The 19513-nt window shown below is 53.9% G+C and overlaps 1 protein-coding gene across 1 annotated transcript in view; it reads left to right on the top strand.

Moving 5' to 3' along the window:
- The window catches only part of FAM234A (family with sequence similarity 234 member A), a 54330-nt gene extending 42141 nt beyond the window's left edge, over positions 1–12189 (top strand). Inside the window, exons 6-12 of the mRNA XM_073362711.1 lie at positions 2843–2975; positions 3409–3547; positions 4986–5126; positions 5915–5993; positions 6677–6829; positions 8052–8154; positions 8322–12189. Of these exons, the coding sequence (XP_073218812.1) occupies positions 2843–2975; positions 3409–3547; positions 4986–5126; positions 5915–5993; positions 6677–6829; positions 8052–8154; positions 8322–8533 (960 nt within the window). The 3' untranslated portion in view covers positions 8534–12189. The remainder of the gene's footprint in view (positions 1–2842; positions 2976–3408; positions 3548–4985; positions 5127–5914; positions 5994–6676; positions 6830–8051; positions 8155–8321) is intronic.
- The last annotated feature ends 7324 nt before the right edge of the window (positions 12190–19513 follow it).

Here is a 19513-nt window from a genome sequence, read left to right as displayed (position 1 = left end):
CTGTATGAACTGGAACCATAAACTCACTGAACATTATATCCCACCAAATGAGGGTAGATCCATCCCCATCATCGTATCCGCTCATTATACTCCACACCTGAACATAGCCATCATATGGACAACATACCCCCATATCTCAATGTCTGTACTTTGACCGGTTAAACTTTTACCCCCAATCAGGAAGATTGCAGATTATGTATTCCTTATGCCACCAGCTCCTAACCGAATTTCGCACCCCTTGATAATCTGTACCTTATTCCCTGATAACCAGAAACTTCTATGCTTGAACTGTGTACCGTTTTCTTTTTATTTCAGCATTATTTTAAGTGGATTGATTCTGTTGCTAAGTACAGTTGAGATTGAAAGTGATAGTATTGTGATTAGCAGAAAGGTCTATCTACTGGCTTTCCTGAGAGTGGCAGCAGAGTCAGGCTACGGGTGGGGGAGTTTATAGGCTCCAGGAGCTGGGTGGGTGGATGTTTAAATGGCCATTTTCCTGATAGGCCCTTGGGGCTAGGGCTGTGAATACAGTACTTGCTGAGATCTTAATCTCAAATAGAGGGAGTACAGTTTGTGCTGCCATAAGCTCTTCATTATGCTTTGTGTCTGTTTCTATGCATATTTGTGCCAGGCAGCCATCTGCATGTATTCGCTTCTCACCTGTAATAGTTTATTTGTGTATTAAACTGAACAGTGAGGAGCAAGTCATGGACATTTCTGCCATATGTCCAATCCAGTGTGTACATGGTGTTGGCCGTTACTCTCCTTGAGGACTGATAGGGTACGAGTGCTCAAGAGCTTCACAAATGACCATGAGATCATGCCAAGGGTCGTGGTGGATTCTCCATCACTGACCATTTTTAAATCAAGACTGGATGTGTTTCCAAAAGATCTGCTCTAGGAATTATTGTGGGGAAGTTCTCTGGCCTGTGGTACACAGGAGGCCAGACTAGAAGATCACAGTGATTGTTTCTGGCCTTGGAATGTAGGAATCTATGAGAACTGAACTCTCTGCAATGGATAGAAATTTATGACCTGTTGAACTATAGGTTCCCCCCCTCCCCCCAATGCTCCCCAGCCTGGGAGATTGGGAACAACTGGGAAGTTTATTGTTCTGTCTGGGGACCTTGGGATAGGTGTCCAGGGGAGGTGAGTCAGTCATGAGTTTCCATGTCATTCCCTCTGAAAATCAAGTTCTTAAGTCCCCTTACAGTAATCAACATCCTCAGCTAACTCTCCGAGTGCCAGCTACTTCAAACCTTCTTTTCCCCAGCTCACCTCCCTTCCCAGTTCATGTGTCTATCTCTCCAGCAAGATCAAACCATACCTCACCCACCCATTCACCCCTTGAGTGGGAGGCTCCTTTGGATCCCACTCCACCTCCCAGCTTTCCTCTTCCTCACCTGTTTCTGTTTCTTTCCCCCTTTTTGTCCTCTGTGTCCCTACCCATCCCAGTCACCCACATACTGCCTTCAGAGGCCCTCCCCTGCCCCTCTCCATGCAGGAGATCTTGCCTGCTGGCTCTGCTAGCTGTGGTTGTTGGCTAGTCGTATGAATCTGACCCCATTTTGGCTCCCAGTGTAGTGTTCTGCTTGAAGCATTTCTAGAGTGCTTGGTGTCTGCTCCAGCTTGGTTCTCGAAAAATTCCTGTCTGGTCAACAGGTTTCCTGCTCTAACAACTAGAGTCCTGCCATTGACTTTAGTGGGAGCAGGTTGGGCTCTGCATTCTCTTTGGCACTACCGTTTTATAGAGCTAGCCTTAGTGGGAGCTTGGTTCAGGGTGCCCATAGTCTGTTGATTCCGGGTGTCAGGTTTGCTGAGGTGCTGCTCTGAGTGCCTTGTGCTCTTCTTTCTGGCCAAACGGATGTTAGAGCTCAGCTGGCATTGTTCAGAAAGAGGAAAGCCGGTGTTGTCCTAGACAGCCTCCCTCAATAAACCAGTGAGGCGAGACCTAGCCAGTCACTCTGCTGCCATGGGTAAGATAAGCGTCCTGTAAAGCTAAATTTCCCTGTTACCTAATACAACAGCAAAAACGCACAAGCAGTTCTACAGTCACGTTGTTACTGTTAATAGGCCTAACCTTGGCCTGTGGTTAATTATGCACAACAAAAAGATTGAGGCTCATGCCAGACAGTGACACCTAGTGGCCAGATGGGTATGTGGCAAATTGTTTGTGTGCTGTGAATTGCATTGTCTAAAGTTCGCAAAAAGAAAAGGAGGACTTGTGGCACCTTAGAGACTAACCAATTTATTTGAGCATGAGCTTTCGTGAGCTACAGCTCACTTCATCGGATGCAGCTGTAGCTCACGAAAGCTCATGCTCAAATAAATTGGTTAGTCTCTAAAGTGCCACAAGTACTCCTTTTCTTTTTGCGAATACAGACTAACACGGCTGTTACTCTGAAATTGTCTAAAGTTAACGGTTTTTCAGACTGTTTTAAGGCTACATACCCCTTTCCAAATAATGGAGTCTACCGCATACCCTTATCTAGAATTGGGTCGTAGTATACCTATGATTAGATTGCAAAGTCTTGCTAAATAAAATGTGTAGTCCGCCATCGCAGGATTTTTCACGCGTACCCCCTGACAAGAGCTCAGTTTGAAAACCCCTGTCTTAAGTCAACAGCAAAAAGTGATCCGAGGCATGTAAAGTGTCTTCTGATGTGTGGAGAAGGCTCCACACAGATGGGCGAGCCACAGTGCAAGCTATGCCCAGGCAGCCACCTTTCCATCTCACGCCATCAGCCTCCCCAAGGGTTTGGGATGCAGCAGCAGGAGAATGCTAACCTGCAGCAGTGGTGTTAATAAGTATTTATTCTTCGGGTTTTCCTTTTCTCTGTAGACTAAAAGTTTCATCTATTCGGGGAAGAATGGTGAGCAGATTGGAACCAGTGGCAGATTGAGTCTGGGCGCAAGGCCTGGTTATCTTATGCATGTGACTAAGACTGGCTCCTACTACGTTCTCTTCAATACTGGTAAGGCCTCTTGCTGGTTGAACGCTAAATATGCTCCCAGTATGGAGAAGTGACCATCACTTCGAAATGCATAAATACTCTTCCAGCTTGTCGTACAGTATTCCACATTCTTGCAAGACTAGCTTCCAGGTTCTGAAATGACATTCAAGATAAAGCAACAGAAAGAGCCCTCTACTGAAAATAAGAGCTCATCTTGTGAACCCACAGTGTGCTCTTTACATGTTCTTTGGACAGTGCATTGAAATGTAAGTTTGAAACACAGGTAATGCCAAGTGAGTGTATGGCAGGTTGCTAAGTTAGTCTGTGCTTCCCTAAGTATCTGACGCACAATTTCTGAGCGGAAAGGACAGGAGAGAAGGCCTCATTTGCACAGTTCAGCACAATGGTCAAGGTAAGCTTCCTCTGTCATCCTGATTTCTCTTTGTTTGCACAGTAAATTCTCTTTATGGCTACTCCTTGAAGGATCTCTACAGCATGGCAACTGGGATGGAAAGTAAACTCACCAGCCTGAAGCAAGATTCTCAGTGGGAGAAGAAGGTCGAGAGCCCCACACATCACATACCTCTTCTCAGGTAGCAGCATTACATCCTCCTGACCTTGTGATTTATACGTGGGGCCTCTGATCCACTGATTGAAGCATGCAACAGTGTGGTTTAGCTGTCTCTAAGATCCGCTTCACAGTGTTGCTCTTGGCTTGTCCAGGAGCATGTTCCAGTGCCAAACAATGAGGAGGGGGCTGGGGGAGCTGACTCAGTGAGTGACGACAAAGTGGAGAGGATGTAATTCTGCTTATATATTGGTTGGGGGAAGACACCAAAGACAGAGGGGAAGTAGTGAGTGTGGTACACAGGGGTTAGAATAGGGGGAAAGGGATGAATTTGAGAGCATGGCTTGAGGCTAAATAGCAGGAAAAACTTCCTGGCAGCAAGATCTATTGGATTGTGGAATCATCGCCAGAGGGAAGGCGTGGGGGACTCCCAACAATCAGGACAGATCAAATGCCCTGCACGTCCCAGTCCTGTGTTGGCCCCAGGGAGATGGACTGGATGGTGTAATGTCTCCTCCATGTTTTATTTCTATGATTTCTGCCAAGTTTTAGGCTTTGGAGAGTTCCAGTTCAAATTCGTTTAGACTAAAACCATCAGTACAAACCGGAATGCGTGCATGCGCGCGCATGGTGATGAACAGCCAACTGCATTATGGGTAAAGCACAGTCCCAGTCCGTGCAATCTGTCAAAATGAGACCATCGTCAGTTAAACGAACTTTCAAATCCACAGCAATGCAAACTCTCCTGCTCCCCCCCACGCGCTCTGACGCCTCAGCTCCACTACAGACATCCTTTCAGTTCCAACAGCTAGTTAAACCCTGCACATCCAAACGCGTTTCCACACGAGCCACACAACCTTAACTCTCCCCTAGATTACTGACCGGGCTGTGGGTTTGGATATGGCTAAAGCATGAGGGCAGAGATCAGGGAGTGCGGGAGATTGGTAGGTACCAGAATTGCGTGTAACTGCAGGGGATAAGGGAATTTTCCAGAACATATTTTTTTGGTCACTCACTCACTAGACAGCACCTGAATTTCTAATGCAGTGACCAGTCAGGGAAATCTCTTTATTCCCCAGAGAGGGAAGGGAGCACTTCCAGGTTGCAGAGATCCGTCAGTTGTAAAGAAAGAAAGGGCACAAGTCTAGAGTGCTTTCCTCATACAGCCACCTGGAGTGCAGGGAGAGTGAATGCTTTACTTCTCTTGCATGTGGCACCCAAGAGAGCTGCTCTCTGTGAAGTGAGAGTGCCCAGTTGGATGGGGAGAGCTGGCAACCTGCAACTTCTCCTCCCCAAATGTTGGCTTCAGCAGAGACATTTGGCCTGGCGCATGGTCTTGTTTACCTTTCCTTTTCCTGGCGGTATGATAGCCTTTGATTTCTGCATCGGGCATGCTAAGAATAAAGTGGTATTCTCAGGTAGGAAATCTCACTAGTTCCTTGTCTTGGCATCTCCTTGTTCAGCTCTGGAGACATTCATTACCTGGTGAAGGTTCCCGGGAAATCGGGGGAGAATATCTTGGTTGTGAAGTCAGACATGGCTGAGCTTCTCGATGGACAAACTCTTAACTCCCTGTGGACAGTCAACGCCTCCCACATCTTGAGGTAATGCTGCCATTGCAGGAGAGAGATGCTCCTTTCCAAGAGTTTGCCCAATGACACTTGAGTTCCAGGGATAAACAGCCCCTCCTTCGTGTAAAGTGCATGTTTCATATGATCTAGTATCCCTTCACAAAGGGGAGAGCTTGACTCTAGGGAGGGTGAATGGGGAGCCTCATTCAATCAGTCTATTTCCGACGGACATGGCTGCAATTCGTGGAGTGGGGGGCTGTGTTGTGGTTCTTCCAAGACTGTCTCTCCCCTGGAGCCACAGCAGGGAGTGAGGGCAGAGAAGGTCATGGTACGTAGTGTGTGTCTTTTTCCGCTGCAAACCCCCTCCCCAATAGCCTGGCTCCAACCCCCGACCCGAATACTGTAGCCATATGCGTGGGTAGAAACTTGGCCTGCTTATTACCTTATGTGCCATGGAGGGGTGGTAATCCTACATCTTCTCTGAAGGCCAGTGCTGACTACATGAACCTCCCCTTTCTGTGCCCCAGCCTGGTTACCTGTGCCTCAGGGGTTGAAGTTCCTGTTGTCTCAGGGAAGAAGTAGGACCTGGGTGCTGCTTCGGCAGAACTTCTAGCCTAGGGAAAAAAGGGGTCTGACCCCCAGCTCTTCCAGTTAATAATGTCAAATGCTGAGCCATTGTGGGATCAGTTGAGTCTCTCACCAGGCTAGGTGTGGGCTGGGTACAGGCTGCTCTAGACAAACAGGCACTGGGCCTGAGACACCTGTTCCCTGGCTGCTCGGTACCTTGTCTCAGTCCCCTTCTCCTCCTGTCTCTCTTGCAGTGAGCCAGTGTTTGGTTACTACACACCTGACGTTCTCCACATAGTCCTTGAAAGTGGAGTTGGACCCAACAGGAAGAAGGTTTGAAAGCTCTTTGCTTTGATCCCCCCGTTCATTGCTCACTTGCTGGCTACAGTCTGTGTTTGGTTGGGCTCGAATACCATGTGCACAGGGAGTTAGCCCTGCACTGGGCGGAGGGGAGCTGGCTCTCTTGATAGGTGTCAAAGGCCTTTGCTGAGATGTGCAGCTCTTTCTCCAGGAGGTTCCTTCGTCAGCCCAGACAGTGTGTGGAGTTCTTCCCTCCTGCAAGTAACTAACCATAAATGACAGGTGAATCCAAAGGCAGAGCTCTGGGTCTGATTTCTCGCAGCACCTCTAGATGTGACTCTGCATTGACATGGCTAACTACACATAAAGGCCCCTAGGTGCCGCCTTCCTGGCTGCATCATGCATGTTTCCATGGTGTCCATTTCAGCTGTGATCATCCCGCAAATTGGAGAGAGAGCAAATACCCAGGATAGGTGCTGAGAAAGTCAGAGGAGCCTGGGATTGGAGCAATGGAAAATTGTAGCGGTCTGGGGAGGAACTAGAGTACAGATTCCAAATGGCAGCTCATTCCGTGGAGTCTGGGTTCAGCTACCGTGCCCTGATCTGATTTCCCCATGTAGCCAAGCACTGTTCCCTCAGGGAGGTGTGGAGCTGGGCCCCTGACTCTCTGTGTGCTGCATGCTTCAAGGTAAGCTCTGGTCTTTCTTCTCTGCCAGATCATGATTGTTGAGGGTGGCTCTGGAGCAGTCCACTGGGAGCTGGAGCTGAATTCAAGAGCAGGGAGTCCAAGGCCAGCCACTCTCAATACTGCAGATCACCGGTCCACGTTCCTCTTCTGGGGAGAGTACCAGGCAGAGGCCAATGAAACGGTGAGGGCAGTCCCTTAGGCTCACTCTGATTTTGAACCGGAATTTGCAGGACACCCCCTCAGCCGCCCCCACCCATACACACACGCACACTCTGAAATCTGCTAGCCTCGGGGAAGCACTTTGCCCTTCCTGTACTGTGTGCACACACGTGCCTGGACACGTCCCTCCAGGCTCTCCTCTGCTCATGTGTGGCCCAGTACCCTTGGTCAGTATCACAGTCTGCTCCCCTCCTGTGATGACCTGGGCTGAATCCACATCACCCCCACCCCGAGTTGTGGTGCCGTGCTGGCTTTGCAGGGGATGCAGCCCAGGCCTAAGGAGCTGAGCAGAGGGGTCTCTGCTTTGCGCAGTGAAAGGTGCTTGCTAGACTGCGGTGCAACTAGCTGGTTCTTAAGCCGAAGTTTACTCATTCACAGCCTGGCTCTTGGAAGCTTGGCAGGCAAGTGTTTTGGTGTGCTGTGGATGGGGCTGGTAAGCGGGGGGCAGCTCAGCTCATCCGGCAGGAGGAGGTGGCGACCTGGAAGACTTGGTGCCTTAGTGTCTGCATGTGTCTTTACCAAGCGGTTAGAAAATTGCAGGTGCTGGAGCTCCCAGGGGAGGGTTAGCTTTGGTTTTTCATACTTACGGCAAATGCCCCTATAGAACTTGTTTTGAGGCCGTGGATTCTCTGGTGCCCCTCAAGCGTTGTCTGTCTCGCCGTGGCCGTGGCATACAGCGACTTGGATGGGGAAAGTCAGCTGGCAGGTCAGCCTCTTGGTGCTGGGAACCAGCCAGGGGAGGGGCTGTGAGAGCTGAGTGAGGGGCAGTGATGACGCTGCTCCCTCTCGGACCTTTGTCAACATCAGCCTGATAGTTGTGTGCAGACGTGCTAAGTGTTTTCCCCATGACCGCTGGGTACGTCTTCCTGAACCCTCCCCCTCTCTGTGCCCTGTGTGTGGCTGATGGGCACCTGGGGCATTCAGGAATGTTATGAGAAACAGACGGGGGCCTTTCAGACCAGTGAATACACCCAGCTCTGGTACTGATGGGACTCATCCGACCAGGCTGGATTGGTAATGTCTGCCGCCCGGCTCTCACGCTTGGTGCCATCTGGCACAAACTAGCAGAGTTCGGCAAAACCTGGCTTATTTCCCCAAAGCCAGGTGCGTGTTTTGACTGTGGCTTCTGCCCAACTGGGCAGGATGAAGTGCTCCCCCACCTTGATGCCTCCTGTTTGTTTCAGGGCTCCAAAGTGGCTCTCCAGAATCTGTATCTGTTCCATCCGTCCTACCCCAATGTTCTCTTGGAGCTGAACAATAGCCCAGACCGAATAGTTGCCTTCGACGGTAAGTGCTGCTCCCTGGGCCCCTCCAGTGGAGACGCTGCCTGTGGCAACTGTCCCTTCGCACTGTTGTCTCTCACAGAGCCTGCGGAGTCTCGGTTGGCTGCAGCGCTCTGATCTGCCCTTGTCCCGGGCAGGGGTTTGGCTGTAACCCCCTTCTCTCTGTTCCAGCGGTGCTGTTTGAGCGGAGCCGGCATGCCTGCTACGTGTTGCTGACTGGGCCGCAGAGCAGCAAGGGGCCAGGCTGGCTGTCTGTCACCAAGCGAAAGCTGAAAGAGGACATCGCTGACAGTAGGGTGACCTGGCTGAGCCAGGTGGCGGGGGACAGTGAGCAGTACATCAGGGACCGCTTCTTCAGGATGCGATTCAGCAGCCAAATGTGAGCTCCCTGGGAGACCCCAGAGAGCCATCTCAGCACTCTCCTCCAGCAATGGACTCATTAAACCCAGATCACGAACTCGTGTGGGAAGCTGCCGTTCTTGATCCACAAGCCAAAGGCTGGCTGCTGAGAAAACAGCCACAGCAAATCCACCTGTGAGCCCGCAGGGCTTGGGCACCCCAAATCCTGCACAGGTGGCTGCCAGCGCAGCCAGCCTCTGAACTGATGGGGCTTCAGTCCCTGGCTGTCTCTGAAGTGCCATCACTTCCAGGAGATCTGCCTCTTTCCCTTTCTAAATCACACAATACCTGCTGCGCTGCAGGGCGTACCTCAGCCGGGGCCACCTTCCCAACACACCCCAAACTAGGACCCAGGGAGGGCATGTCTGGGTGCCGGAGAGAGGCCTCAGTTGATTACTCTCACCTTGGTGTTTGCAGTGAGGGAGGGCACGTGCATCTGGGTGAGAGCGAGCAAGATGAGGAGGGAGGGAGTGTGTATGTGTGCACGTGTGCGTGCGATATTGGATTTTCTTTTCCTTTTGCCCAATCAGACAGACGGGCTCTCCTGAGTAGGAATTTTTGCCTTCTCCAAAGAGTGGCGTGGACATGGCGTGTTTGGTCTCTCAATGGAATACCCGAGTGCTGCTCGCCAGGGATAATGTGGTGAGATGGGTACTGAGTGAGTCTAGTGGGGCATGCAATGGCTGGTGTATTGGATATGGCAGATATTCTCTGGCCCAGGAGAGCCACAGACTAAAGTGCAGTTCTACTCTGAAAAGGTCTCTGTATAAACTGCAGTTCCTCATTTTCCAAGCCTGCTGCTCCTGCTGCGTACCGAGGTGCAGAGCTGCTGCCTGCTACTGGCTGAGAGAAGCATGGGCTGCTTTTCCCCCATTGGCCCTGCCGCAGCTGGTTCACTCATCAGGAACAGAATTGTGAATGAAGTTCCAGTTGTAGATGATGCAAGAGCCATAACAAGCCCCTGCCTGGCTATCCAGTCCCTGTGGTTCTAGCACGCACTCTCTGCTCATCGGCTGGGCAGATCGAGTGTACTTGGGACCCACAGGGCTGTTTGTAGGCGCTCTTCAGAGTGGAGCTGCCCGCGTTCCTTGCCAGGAGGAGGCCAGCCAGCTGTTCCCAGGGTGTGTGCTGCTCGTCAGACATTAATTCAGCCTCGCGACCCCTGCGAGGAGAGTCCTCTGAGCACTGCTACCTCACTGAGCAAGGGGGACATGGAGACAGGCTGTGCAGTGTCTGGCCAAGGTCATACAAGGCCTCTTTGGGAAAGGGCTGGCGGGAGAACTCTGCAAAGCCCAGACTCCTGATCCGCTGCTCTAATCGCTGGGTAACGCTGCCCCTCTCCGTGCTAGCAGCTGTGTGGCGGGTAGGACACTTGGGTGCTGCCATTGCAGTGTGGTCATATCCGTTTGCTGTCGCTCTGTACTGAGGTTGCAGTGGGAGGGGCAGAAGTGGTGGGGTGTCTCCTTTTGGGGCCTCCCTTGGCATGCCCTGGGGCACCATGCTCCGGGGTGAAATGCCCTGGGGGCCAGGCACAGCGCAGGTGCCTCAGTCGTACCTCAGTGCCCAGAAGTGCCCTGTCACTGCCCCAGTCGTCACAGCTCCTTGGAGCTCTGTGCTGCAGGCTTGTGGGGTGACTGCTAAGCTGAGGTCCTGGTTCTTTGGGAGCAGCGAATCTGTGAATTCTGCCTGTGTCCAGTGGAGCAGGGCTGGGTGCTCCGGGGGGACACTCAGAGGGCTGGCGGGTTGGAGTGGGCGCATCGCTCATCTGTGGCGAGAGCAGGACCCTGCGAGGCCTCGGGAGGAGTGTGCGGCGCCCGTAGAGTCGGGGAGCTGATCCCCAGCGGGCACGGGCAAGGCTTCCTCACACTAAGGGCAGGCGATAATCCCCCAGGATGTGTGGTGGGGCTAAGTGCTGGCCTCCCTTTGGTCTAAGTCAAGGCCATGCGTAGGAACACTGCAGGGTGTGATTGGTGCTGGAGAGGGGGCTGTGCAGGACAGCGAAGCTGCTTGTGTCAGCTTCCTCCGCCAGCACATACTGTACTGCGACTTCAACTGCTGCTGGGCACCACGCCCCCAGCATCTGACTTGGCAGCACCTGGCTCCTCAGTTACTCAGAGCCAGGCCCTAGGGAACAACTCCGGGCAAAATTAACTGCAGCATCTACTGCTAGGGTTTGCTGGTGTAGCAACCAACTGTTTGACCTTGCACTTCTGCTTCTAAGGTGGCCGGGGTCCCCACTGCACAACGCTCCACCCCTTTGTGAAATTATACAGTTGTGGAGTGTTATGCTCAGTGCCCTCACCGCTGGAACAGAGCTGCTTTACTGGAGCAAATTAGTGGAGAGAGCACGGCTAGCCATCATGGGAACCGAGTCTCCCACCATGGCAGCTTGATGCAGCTGCCCTGCTCTAAGGTGCACTGGGCAGCGTCCTGCTCTGAGGATGCCCCCAGAACGTGCAGTCAGTGGGATGATGCCTCAGGTCCTTGCTCCTTGTGTCTGGGGAGGGCTCCTCTCAAGAGCGTTCTCCACTGGGACTGCAGCCTGCATTGTGTGTTGTGCCACGGATTCCCTTGGCTTCTCTCTCGAAATTTAGTTGGGGATTGGTCCTGCTTTGAGCAGGGGGTTGGACTAGATGACCTCCTGAGGTCCCTTCCAACCCTGATATTCTATGATTCTATGAATTCCCCTTCTCCCTAACATGGTCTTTTGAATGGTCTGAGTGCTGGAAGCAGAGCCCAGTCTCGTGTCTTTGCTCTAGCTCAGGTTCCCATGATTTGCCTACCCTTCAGGAGCCTGCTGCCTCTTGCTTGGCATGTGAATGACTTGAGACCCAATGGCCCTGCAAATCCCTTGGTTGTGCCTTTGGACCTGGGGGATGCCTTACCGCACAGTTGTGATTCTCACCTGCACCCTGCTGGTGGCACTGAGCGGCTGTCAGTGAGGATAGCAGGTTCAGCTTGCCAGGTAACCCACCTACCAATGGCCCAAGCTGAGCTTCGGGAAACTTGGCCCTGCGGGTTGCACCGTGCCATGGGCAAACGGTAACCCTGCAGCCTGCATGCCTGTTGGACTGATATATATCAGCTGCAGATTGTATCTCGCTGAACCTCCTCGAAAGGAACAAGGCTGCAGGGGACGTGGTCTGTGCATCAGGATTGCATTGTGCATTAATGATTCTTGCTGTTTGAGGTTTTTCCTCTTCCTTCCTGACCCCTACTCAGACGCAACCCTTTCAGGCAGGCACTCTGAACATTGCCTCAGGAGAGCCGGAATCTCAGCCTCGGGAGACTTTTCTGGCTTTAAGTTCCGCTGCTAACACATTCCCTGATAACTTGGAAATCCAGGTTCTCCTGTTAGCAATGTCAGTGCCAAGCTAACACCCTCGTAATGATGCAAGAGTTTCTTTCCAGCTGCTTTTCCCCTGTGTCATTGTTTTTGCAGTATTGAAGGAATGGTTTAATTGTGACTTGATTCAGTAACTCTGCTGGGCGCTACTAGCAGAAATCATTGCGTGTGTGAACAGTGTGTTTTCTAGCACTAGGATGATAGGTTTGGTTCTCTAATTTATTGCAAATGTTGCTGTACTGGGCGTGGTCTAACTGTGATGATTCAATAAACCTCTTTTGCATTGTTTGTGAACAGTGCTCTGCTTCTGCTGCTGTCTTTAAGGAACCAGCGTGGCTGAGCCCTGAGCTCAGAACATGCAGAATTGGGTTTGACAGAATGATGGAAAGTTGTAAAACGTGTCCTGAAACAGGCCCTCCCCGCCTTATCTGGAAGGAGGAAAATTGCTCTGATGACATTTCAGAGAAGAGCAGCTTGTCATGTGTTGGATGTAGTTTAAGTAGTAAACTTCCCCCTCTTCAGTTTGTGGAGTTAGTCTTGTTTGACAGTACACTGAAATGAAGCGATGCCAAGGACCATGTCATCTGTTCAGCCACTGTGACGCACTGAAGCTGCTGTATAAAATAGGGACACCAACCATCTGGGCTAGGCTTGCTCCACAGCCGCATCAGGAGCACGTCATGTGACTGTAACTGGAAGACGAGCGTTCCTCTCCTTTCCCAATAGCAGTGGAATTTAGCCTGCCTTGCCAGTTCTTCAGGGGACCTGGCCAAGGACTTTAATAGGACTGGGTGCATGTGCCCTTTGAGCTGCTTGTGATAAAGAGCTGGGGTGTTTTCTCGCTTGTTTTTTCCTTCTAGATCTTCTCTAAACACATCCATTGCACCAGATCACAACAGATCCAGTTATATCCCCAGTTGCGGATGCCCTTAAATTGGTTTAACTGATCCCAGGCAACTTCAGTGAGTAGACACAGCCTTAGATAGCTCAGGCACCCTGGAGGACACCTCAGTGGATCTACGTTAGCATTCACACATTCACTGAAGGGGCCAGGAGTGTTGTCAATAAGGAGGGCTTCCTGTCGCCAGAATGTGAATCAGTCATGAAGCTCAATAGATGCTAAATTCAAAGTCCCAAAGGGGCATAAGCACAATTTTTTCCCTTTGCAGGTCCCCTTTTATGCTGCTAATAAAGGAATCACTTTTCGGTTTCGCTCAGTTCATTACTGAACCCTTGGTTGCTTTTATTTCTACTCATTGTGATGTGAAAACGAATGATTTGTTGTTGGTTTTGTGAGGGAGCTCATGAACTCTGCTGATCCCAGCTGTGCGTAACACGCAGCAGAAGAAAATACCCAGGAAAAGATGAAACCTGCCCCAGGTGGCTGGACACTGAGGATTTTGCACTGATGTTAAGTATTAAGTATGAGATGATGCACTTGAGAAAATGGAATCAGCGGCTGGGTACCTAACAGCAGTCTCAGATGCAGGGAGATGGGGGGGCAAGTGTAATGACCAGCACCACGCTGGATCTGCCATTGCAGTAAAAGACCATTTCAGTCCAAGCTATGCCTGCACAGAGGGGCCTGGGGCAGGGGCTGAGGTTAAGGCAGGCTGTGTAAATAGCAGTGTCCCAGGAGCACTGGATGCAGCTCTAGTCTCCCCGCTTAAACAATGGACAGAAGAGTGGGGAGCTCAAATTAGTCTGCCAGTGAGTGACATGGCTTCATCCCTGGCAGCAGGTGCCTGTCTCAGCACCCAGAGTACTTCACTCCTGCCACCAAACTCAGCCTACGACCACTGAAGCAGAGACTCTGGAAAAAGCCCAGGGCTCGTGGTGGATGATCAGCTGCACTTGTGCTGCTTCACACTGGGAGCTCATTACCCAAGTTCTACCTTCACAGCCAAGACGGGTGCCAGAAACACCCCATACCCCCAACTCAGGCCCACAGCATGGGCTCTGTAACCCAAGCAGTCTTGTGACTCCAACCCCTTCCTCCCTGTACCTCCGGTGACTCAGCACAAGGATTCTTGGGCCTAGAGCAATCAGAAGGATAATCCCATGGAAAGACTGCCCTCTCCCCTTTCCACCTGCAGCTGCTCCCTCTGCCCACGGGCTGCTCCACACCCGCTCCCTCCCACCCCCTGCCTTAGCCCAATCTGCTTCCTTGCGTTCTGTGGCCCTGTCTCCTAAGGCCCTAGCTTAGCTCACCGTTTCTCCAGGGCCCTTCTGCAGTGACACTTCCTGCAGGTTGCTACCTGCACTTAGAGCCCCGCGCAGCGGGACTGGGGTCCTGCAGGACCTGCTGCCGTAATAGGAGGAGTGGGTAAAATGTACATTGTTGTGGGTGGGCAAAAAAACTAGACACTGGTAATTTTGCAGGAAAACCCTAAATCTCTCATCAGTTTACCAAGAATTGCCTATTGGAGAAATTGCTAATTATTTTGTTTGAGCTGCTCTTTCCTTTACGTGTTTATCTCCCTCTTTGTGAATCCGTACTGTACACCGGCTCGGGTCAGGTCAGAGAATCCCCCTCCGGTTTTGTTGTTCTGTGACTTCACGTACGTGCAGACTGTCACTGCCGCAGCAGCTTACTGTCAGTGCTGTGCACGGTTTCCCTGGTAAATGTTTTTCAAAAAGCAATAATAACCCTGCCCTAAATAACTTGACTGGGATGGTTCAAAGTTCTAAAAATAGTGCTCAAGTGGTTTAAAAACTTCCAGTTTTTTTTAAACCACTTAACTTTTTATAGTCATTAAAAAAAACCAAAACCCAGCACCTTTTAAGGCAAAATTGTGGTGCAATTCGTTTGGATGTTCTGTGTGATGTCCCCAAGACAGCAGTTTATCATAGACCGAATTTCAGCAATCTAAAGCAGGTTTATTGGGAAAAAAAAAAGGGGGTGGGGTTTAATACTTAAATTTAAGTGAGGGCTAGAGAGAGTTTTGATGTCTATTGTAACAGGAGTTAGTGTGTTTACCTAGGTTAAACAAGATTTGTTGTATTCTTTTTGTGGTAAAAATTGTATCTGAATTCCATTTATATATTTAATATATTAACCAACCGTGGGGTTTTTGGCTTGGGTTTTTCTAGTGGCCGGGGAGAATCTCTCTCCCTTGTGGGATTTGTGGGATCTGAGGTTTTTGCAGGTGGGAGTGGGATAAAAATGCAAGAACCGTTGCGGGAGTGAGTATTGCGCTGTGGGACAGGAGCGGGATCAATAAAATAGTCCCGTGCAGGGCTCTACCTGTGCTTGCCCCAGGCCTGCTGAAAAAGACGTGGCTAGAGGAGGCTCGGGTAGAACAGCTGCCCCCTGAGCTGGGCCTGCAGCTTCATGTGGATGGCTCCATGGGCAGGGCCCTCCATGTGTTCCATCACCTGCTGCCCTTCCTGCTCCTGACCTCGGGGGGTGCGGGGGGGGGTTGCCAGAGCCCCCGTTCACACTATCATGGGGGCAGGGGGAGGAACAAGGCCAAAGGCGCAGAATCCCCTCTCCCTGGTTCTGCTGTGGGATGCAGGGCTCCCGCTGCCTCACAGAGCTGCCTGTCGGTCCAAGTGTCCCGTGTAATGGGCCAGCGGGGCCTCCTGCACCCAGGCTCTGCCAGCACCAGTTGCACGGCCTGTGGCTCCCCCACCCTGCATAACACAGGCCCGAGAACCCCCTGTGCCACCGAGGGTGTATCCTCCCCAGCAACATCCCAGCTCAGTGGCACTCTGGGCTAGTTGGCTGCCACCATCCTGGCAGCCCCCTTGGTGGACTAGCTACCCCTAAGTCCCATCCATTGACCGTTGGCCGGTTTGTTTGCATGGGGTGGATGTTTCGTGGGTTCAAACTGATGTGCTGTCGCTTTCCTTGGCGGTAGCTGGGTCCACGGCTACGTGAGGGGGCTGCCACTGGTGCTTTCCAGGTGCTGGGGGATAATGGCTGTTGGGGTTGAACTCTGCCTGCGGCCTGGCGCCCCTCCAGCAGAGCAGCATGGCTGGTGGGGACTTTGGTGGTGAGGATTCCCACTCGTGACACTGGCCCCAAGATCCCATGGCCCCACAGCGCGCACACTGCAAGGTGGAGTCACTTTGGGGCTGGAGCGTCCAATGGGCTCGCTCAATGCTGGGGTCCTCCTTGGCTGCAGCTGGGACCTGTGGTTCCTCTCGGGCCCTAGCCAGCTGCCCCGTGGCTCCACGAGCTGGGTGTGTTAATCTACAGCATTACAGGGAAGACCCAGGAAAAAGCCCTGCTCTGCTGCTTATGTAAGTGCTGTAATCGTCCTGCAGCTGGGCCCTGGCTCTGGGCTGCAGAATAATCCTGCCCTGAACTCCCCAACACTGGCTCAGCTTAAAGGGGACTGGAGTAGGGCCAAGCCCCCCCGCTGATGACATTAGACCACAAAGCTGCTTTGGCCAGGCCCCATCTGTGCCCCAGCCGCGTTCTCCTGGCTTCACCACAGCTCGTTACAAGGCACCGCAGATCACAGCTTCTATTCTCCCTGCTGGGTGCAGCACAACACTGGCTTGCTACAGTTCCACTGTGCTGGGACAGCCTGGTTTGGTGCCCACAGGCTGACCCACCACCATCCTACACAGCGTGAGCCCTGCGAGCCCAAGTCATCTGGCACGGGCCCACTGTGGGTTTTTAATTGCAGCACAGACGTACCCCAAGTGCTCCTCCAGTGCAAACCGCGAGCGAGCTAGCCTGGACTGTAAGATTCCAGGGAGGGGATTGTGCCTTTATCCCCAACACACCTTAGCAAACCCAGTGTTCAGCTTTGCCCCCATGACCATGCTGGCCCTGTGCTCTGCTAGCAGGGGTGCAGGCTGTGGGTTGGCGTGAACACTTTCCCAAGGCAGGCTCGCTATTAACAATACAGGTGGACGTAGCAGAGGAATACATGACCTTCTTCCAAGGAAAGCTAGACGAGATGGGGCCCAGGGGTCTGGTACAGGAGAGACCAGGGCGAGTGCTGGGGAGGACAGAATGGTAGGTTAGAGTCCTGGGCAAAATGGGCTTGATGGTGCCCACCTCAGGGAGGCAGAGCCATCTCCTGAACACGGGGACCCTCCTGCCAAATTCAGGCTCAGTCAAGTCCCCACAGCAGGTGCCTGGGGATTGCGTAGGGCTGTGCCGGATGGCAATCCTGGCATCTCCACAGCACCAAGCAATTCCCTTGGAGAAGAACAGCACCTTGGGGATGCTCCAATAGAGGGGGAAAAGCTCCTTCCCCCATTAACATGCTCCAGGCTAGTCCTGCCTCTCCCGACGGCACATTAGGAATCGATTGCTTTTAAGAAGATCACTGCCTAATGGGTGCAGTCCTGGTGTGCCATGGGCAGCCCAGAGCAGCCACCAAGCACCACTCCAGCATTCGTGAAGCAAGAATAAGGCTGGGATGGATGCTTTTCTTCCTGCCAATTATCTCTAGGAAAAAGTTGTTTAACCTGAGTACTGATTATCAGAAAAGCCCAGCTGCCTGCCAACATCTGGTGAGTGCCTCGCCTGCTGCAGCTGAGGAGCTGATTGATCAGCTGCTTTTGAAGCTGGCTTGCCAGACTGCCCAGCCAATGCCCAGAGCCAGGTACCAGTGCCAGGCAAGGTGGGACTCAGGACCATCCCTCCCTCGCTGAGAGAAGCTACTGCAGCCATAGGGCTCTTCCACGGGGTGTGGGTCAGAGCCCCTGCACTGCCCTGCCAGCTGGGATATGGGGCAAGCCGTGCAGGGGTGTGTAGCAGCCTGCTGGGAGCAGGGCTGGCGGCCCACACTCTGCATCTCTGGGGCAATGGCTAGGCTCTGGGGTCCCAGAGGAGATAGGCTCCCTTAGCTCAGAGCAGGGGCTCCTGGGGGTAGACCAGCAACCCTCGTGGAACTGCAGGGCCTGGCCCAGCAAGACCCCCATGCATGGAGGGGGGATTGCCTGACTCCCTGCCTGGGCCCTTTGCCCAGAGATGGCACCATCTGGGGTAGATGGCTGTGGGGGTGCATGTGCACCAGTGCAGAGTGCCTGGGAACCAGCTCCCACAGCTGCTTTGCTGGCTGCATCCTCCTTGCCCCACCAGCCCTGTCTGGGTGCCCCCCACAGCAGGGTTGGATTGTGCCCCTTCCAGGCAGCTTATTTCACTCCCTGCAAGGAACTAACCCTGGGCAGGCCAGACTAGGTCACACAGAGAGTAAAGAAATACTCTGGATAGGGTGGTGTGTGAGGGAGAGCCAGGCTGGGAGAGCAGAGGGCTGCAGGTCAGGATTGAGGGGTACTGGCAGAGTGGGAGAGGGAGGCAATGCAGGGCTGTAGTAGGGAGGGGTGTAGGGGCAGAGCTGGTGTGTCCAGGGCTGCAGTAGGAGGGGGCACAGAGGCAGGACAGTAGGAAGGGGAGGGGTGCAGGAGCTTGGGGGAGCGAGGAGTGTGGGGGCTTGAGGGCAGGGGAGGAGGTCAGGGGGGCAGTAGGAAGGGGAGGTGCGCAGGGGCAGTGAGGCGGGGCCGGTCGATGCCGGCGGTGGGGCGGGGCGGAGATGCGAGGGGCTGGGGACCTGGGGGGGCACTAGGAAGGGGATAGGTGGGAGATGCAGGAGGTTGGGGGGCAGAGTAGGGGCTGGGGTCCCAGGGGGCCACTAGGAAGGGGATGGGGGGGCGCAGGAGGTCAGGGGGGCAGGGCAAGGCAGGGTCTGGGGGCCCAGGGGGGTACTAGGAAGGGGAGAGGCTCGGGGGTGTGGGGGGGACAAGGGGGTTGGGGTTCTGGGGGGGAGCACTAGGAAGGGGACAGGCGGGAGATGCAGGGAGCCGGGGGGCACTAGGAAGGGGAGAGGCTCGAGGGGGAGGGAGGTGCGGGGGGCACTAGGAAGGGGACAGGCGGGAGATGCAGGGGGCGGGGGGGCACTAGGAAGGGGAGAGGCTCGAGGGGGAGGAGGGTGTGGGGGCGGACAAGGAGGCAGGGGTCCCGGGGGGGGGGCACTAGGAAGGGGAGAGGCTCGAGGGGGAGGAGGGTGTGGGAGCGGACAAGGAGGCAGGGGTCCCGGGGGGGGGCACTAGGAAGGGGACAGGCGGCAGATGCAGGAGGTTGGGGGGCAGAGTAGGGGCTGGGGTCCCAGGGGGCCACTAGGAAGGGGATGGGGGGGCGCAGGAGGTCAGGGGGGCAGGGCAGGGTCTGGGGGCCCGGGGGGTACTAGGAAGGGGAGAGGCTCGAGGGGGAGGGAGGTGCGGGGGGCACTAGGAAGGGGACAGGCGGGAGATGCAGGGGGCGGGGGGGCACTAGGAAGGGGAGAGGCTCGAGGGGGAGGAGGGTGTGGGGGCGGACAAGGAGGCAGGGGTCCCGGGGGGGGCACTAGGAAGGGGAGAGGCTCGAGGGGGAGGAGGGTGTGGGGGCGGACAAGGAGGCAGGGGTCCCGGGGGGGGCACTAGGAAGGGGAGAGGCTCGAGGGGGAGGAGGGTGTGGGGGCGGACAAGGAGGCAGGGGTCCCGGGGGGGGCACTAGGAAGGGGACAGGCTCGAGGGGGAGGAGGGTGTGGGGGCGGACAAGGAGGCAGGGGTCCCGGGGGGGGCACTAGGAAGGGGAGAGGCTCGAGGGGGAGGAGGGTGTGGGGGCGGACAAGGAGGCAGGGGTCCCGGGGGGGGCACTAGGAAGGGGACAGGC

The sequence above is a fragment of the Lepidochelys kempii genome, chromosome 10, assembly GCF_965140265.1.
Source record: "Lepidochelys kempii isolate rLepKem1 chromosome 10, rLepKem1.hap2, whole genome shotgun sequence".
NCBI classification, from domain to species: Eukaryota; Metazoa; Chordata; order Testudines; family Cheloniidae; genus Lepidochelys; species Lepidochelys kempii.
The sequence above is the reverse complement of the archived record's forward strand: the minus strand, read 5'-3'. Positions and strand labels throughout refer to the sequence as shown.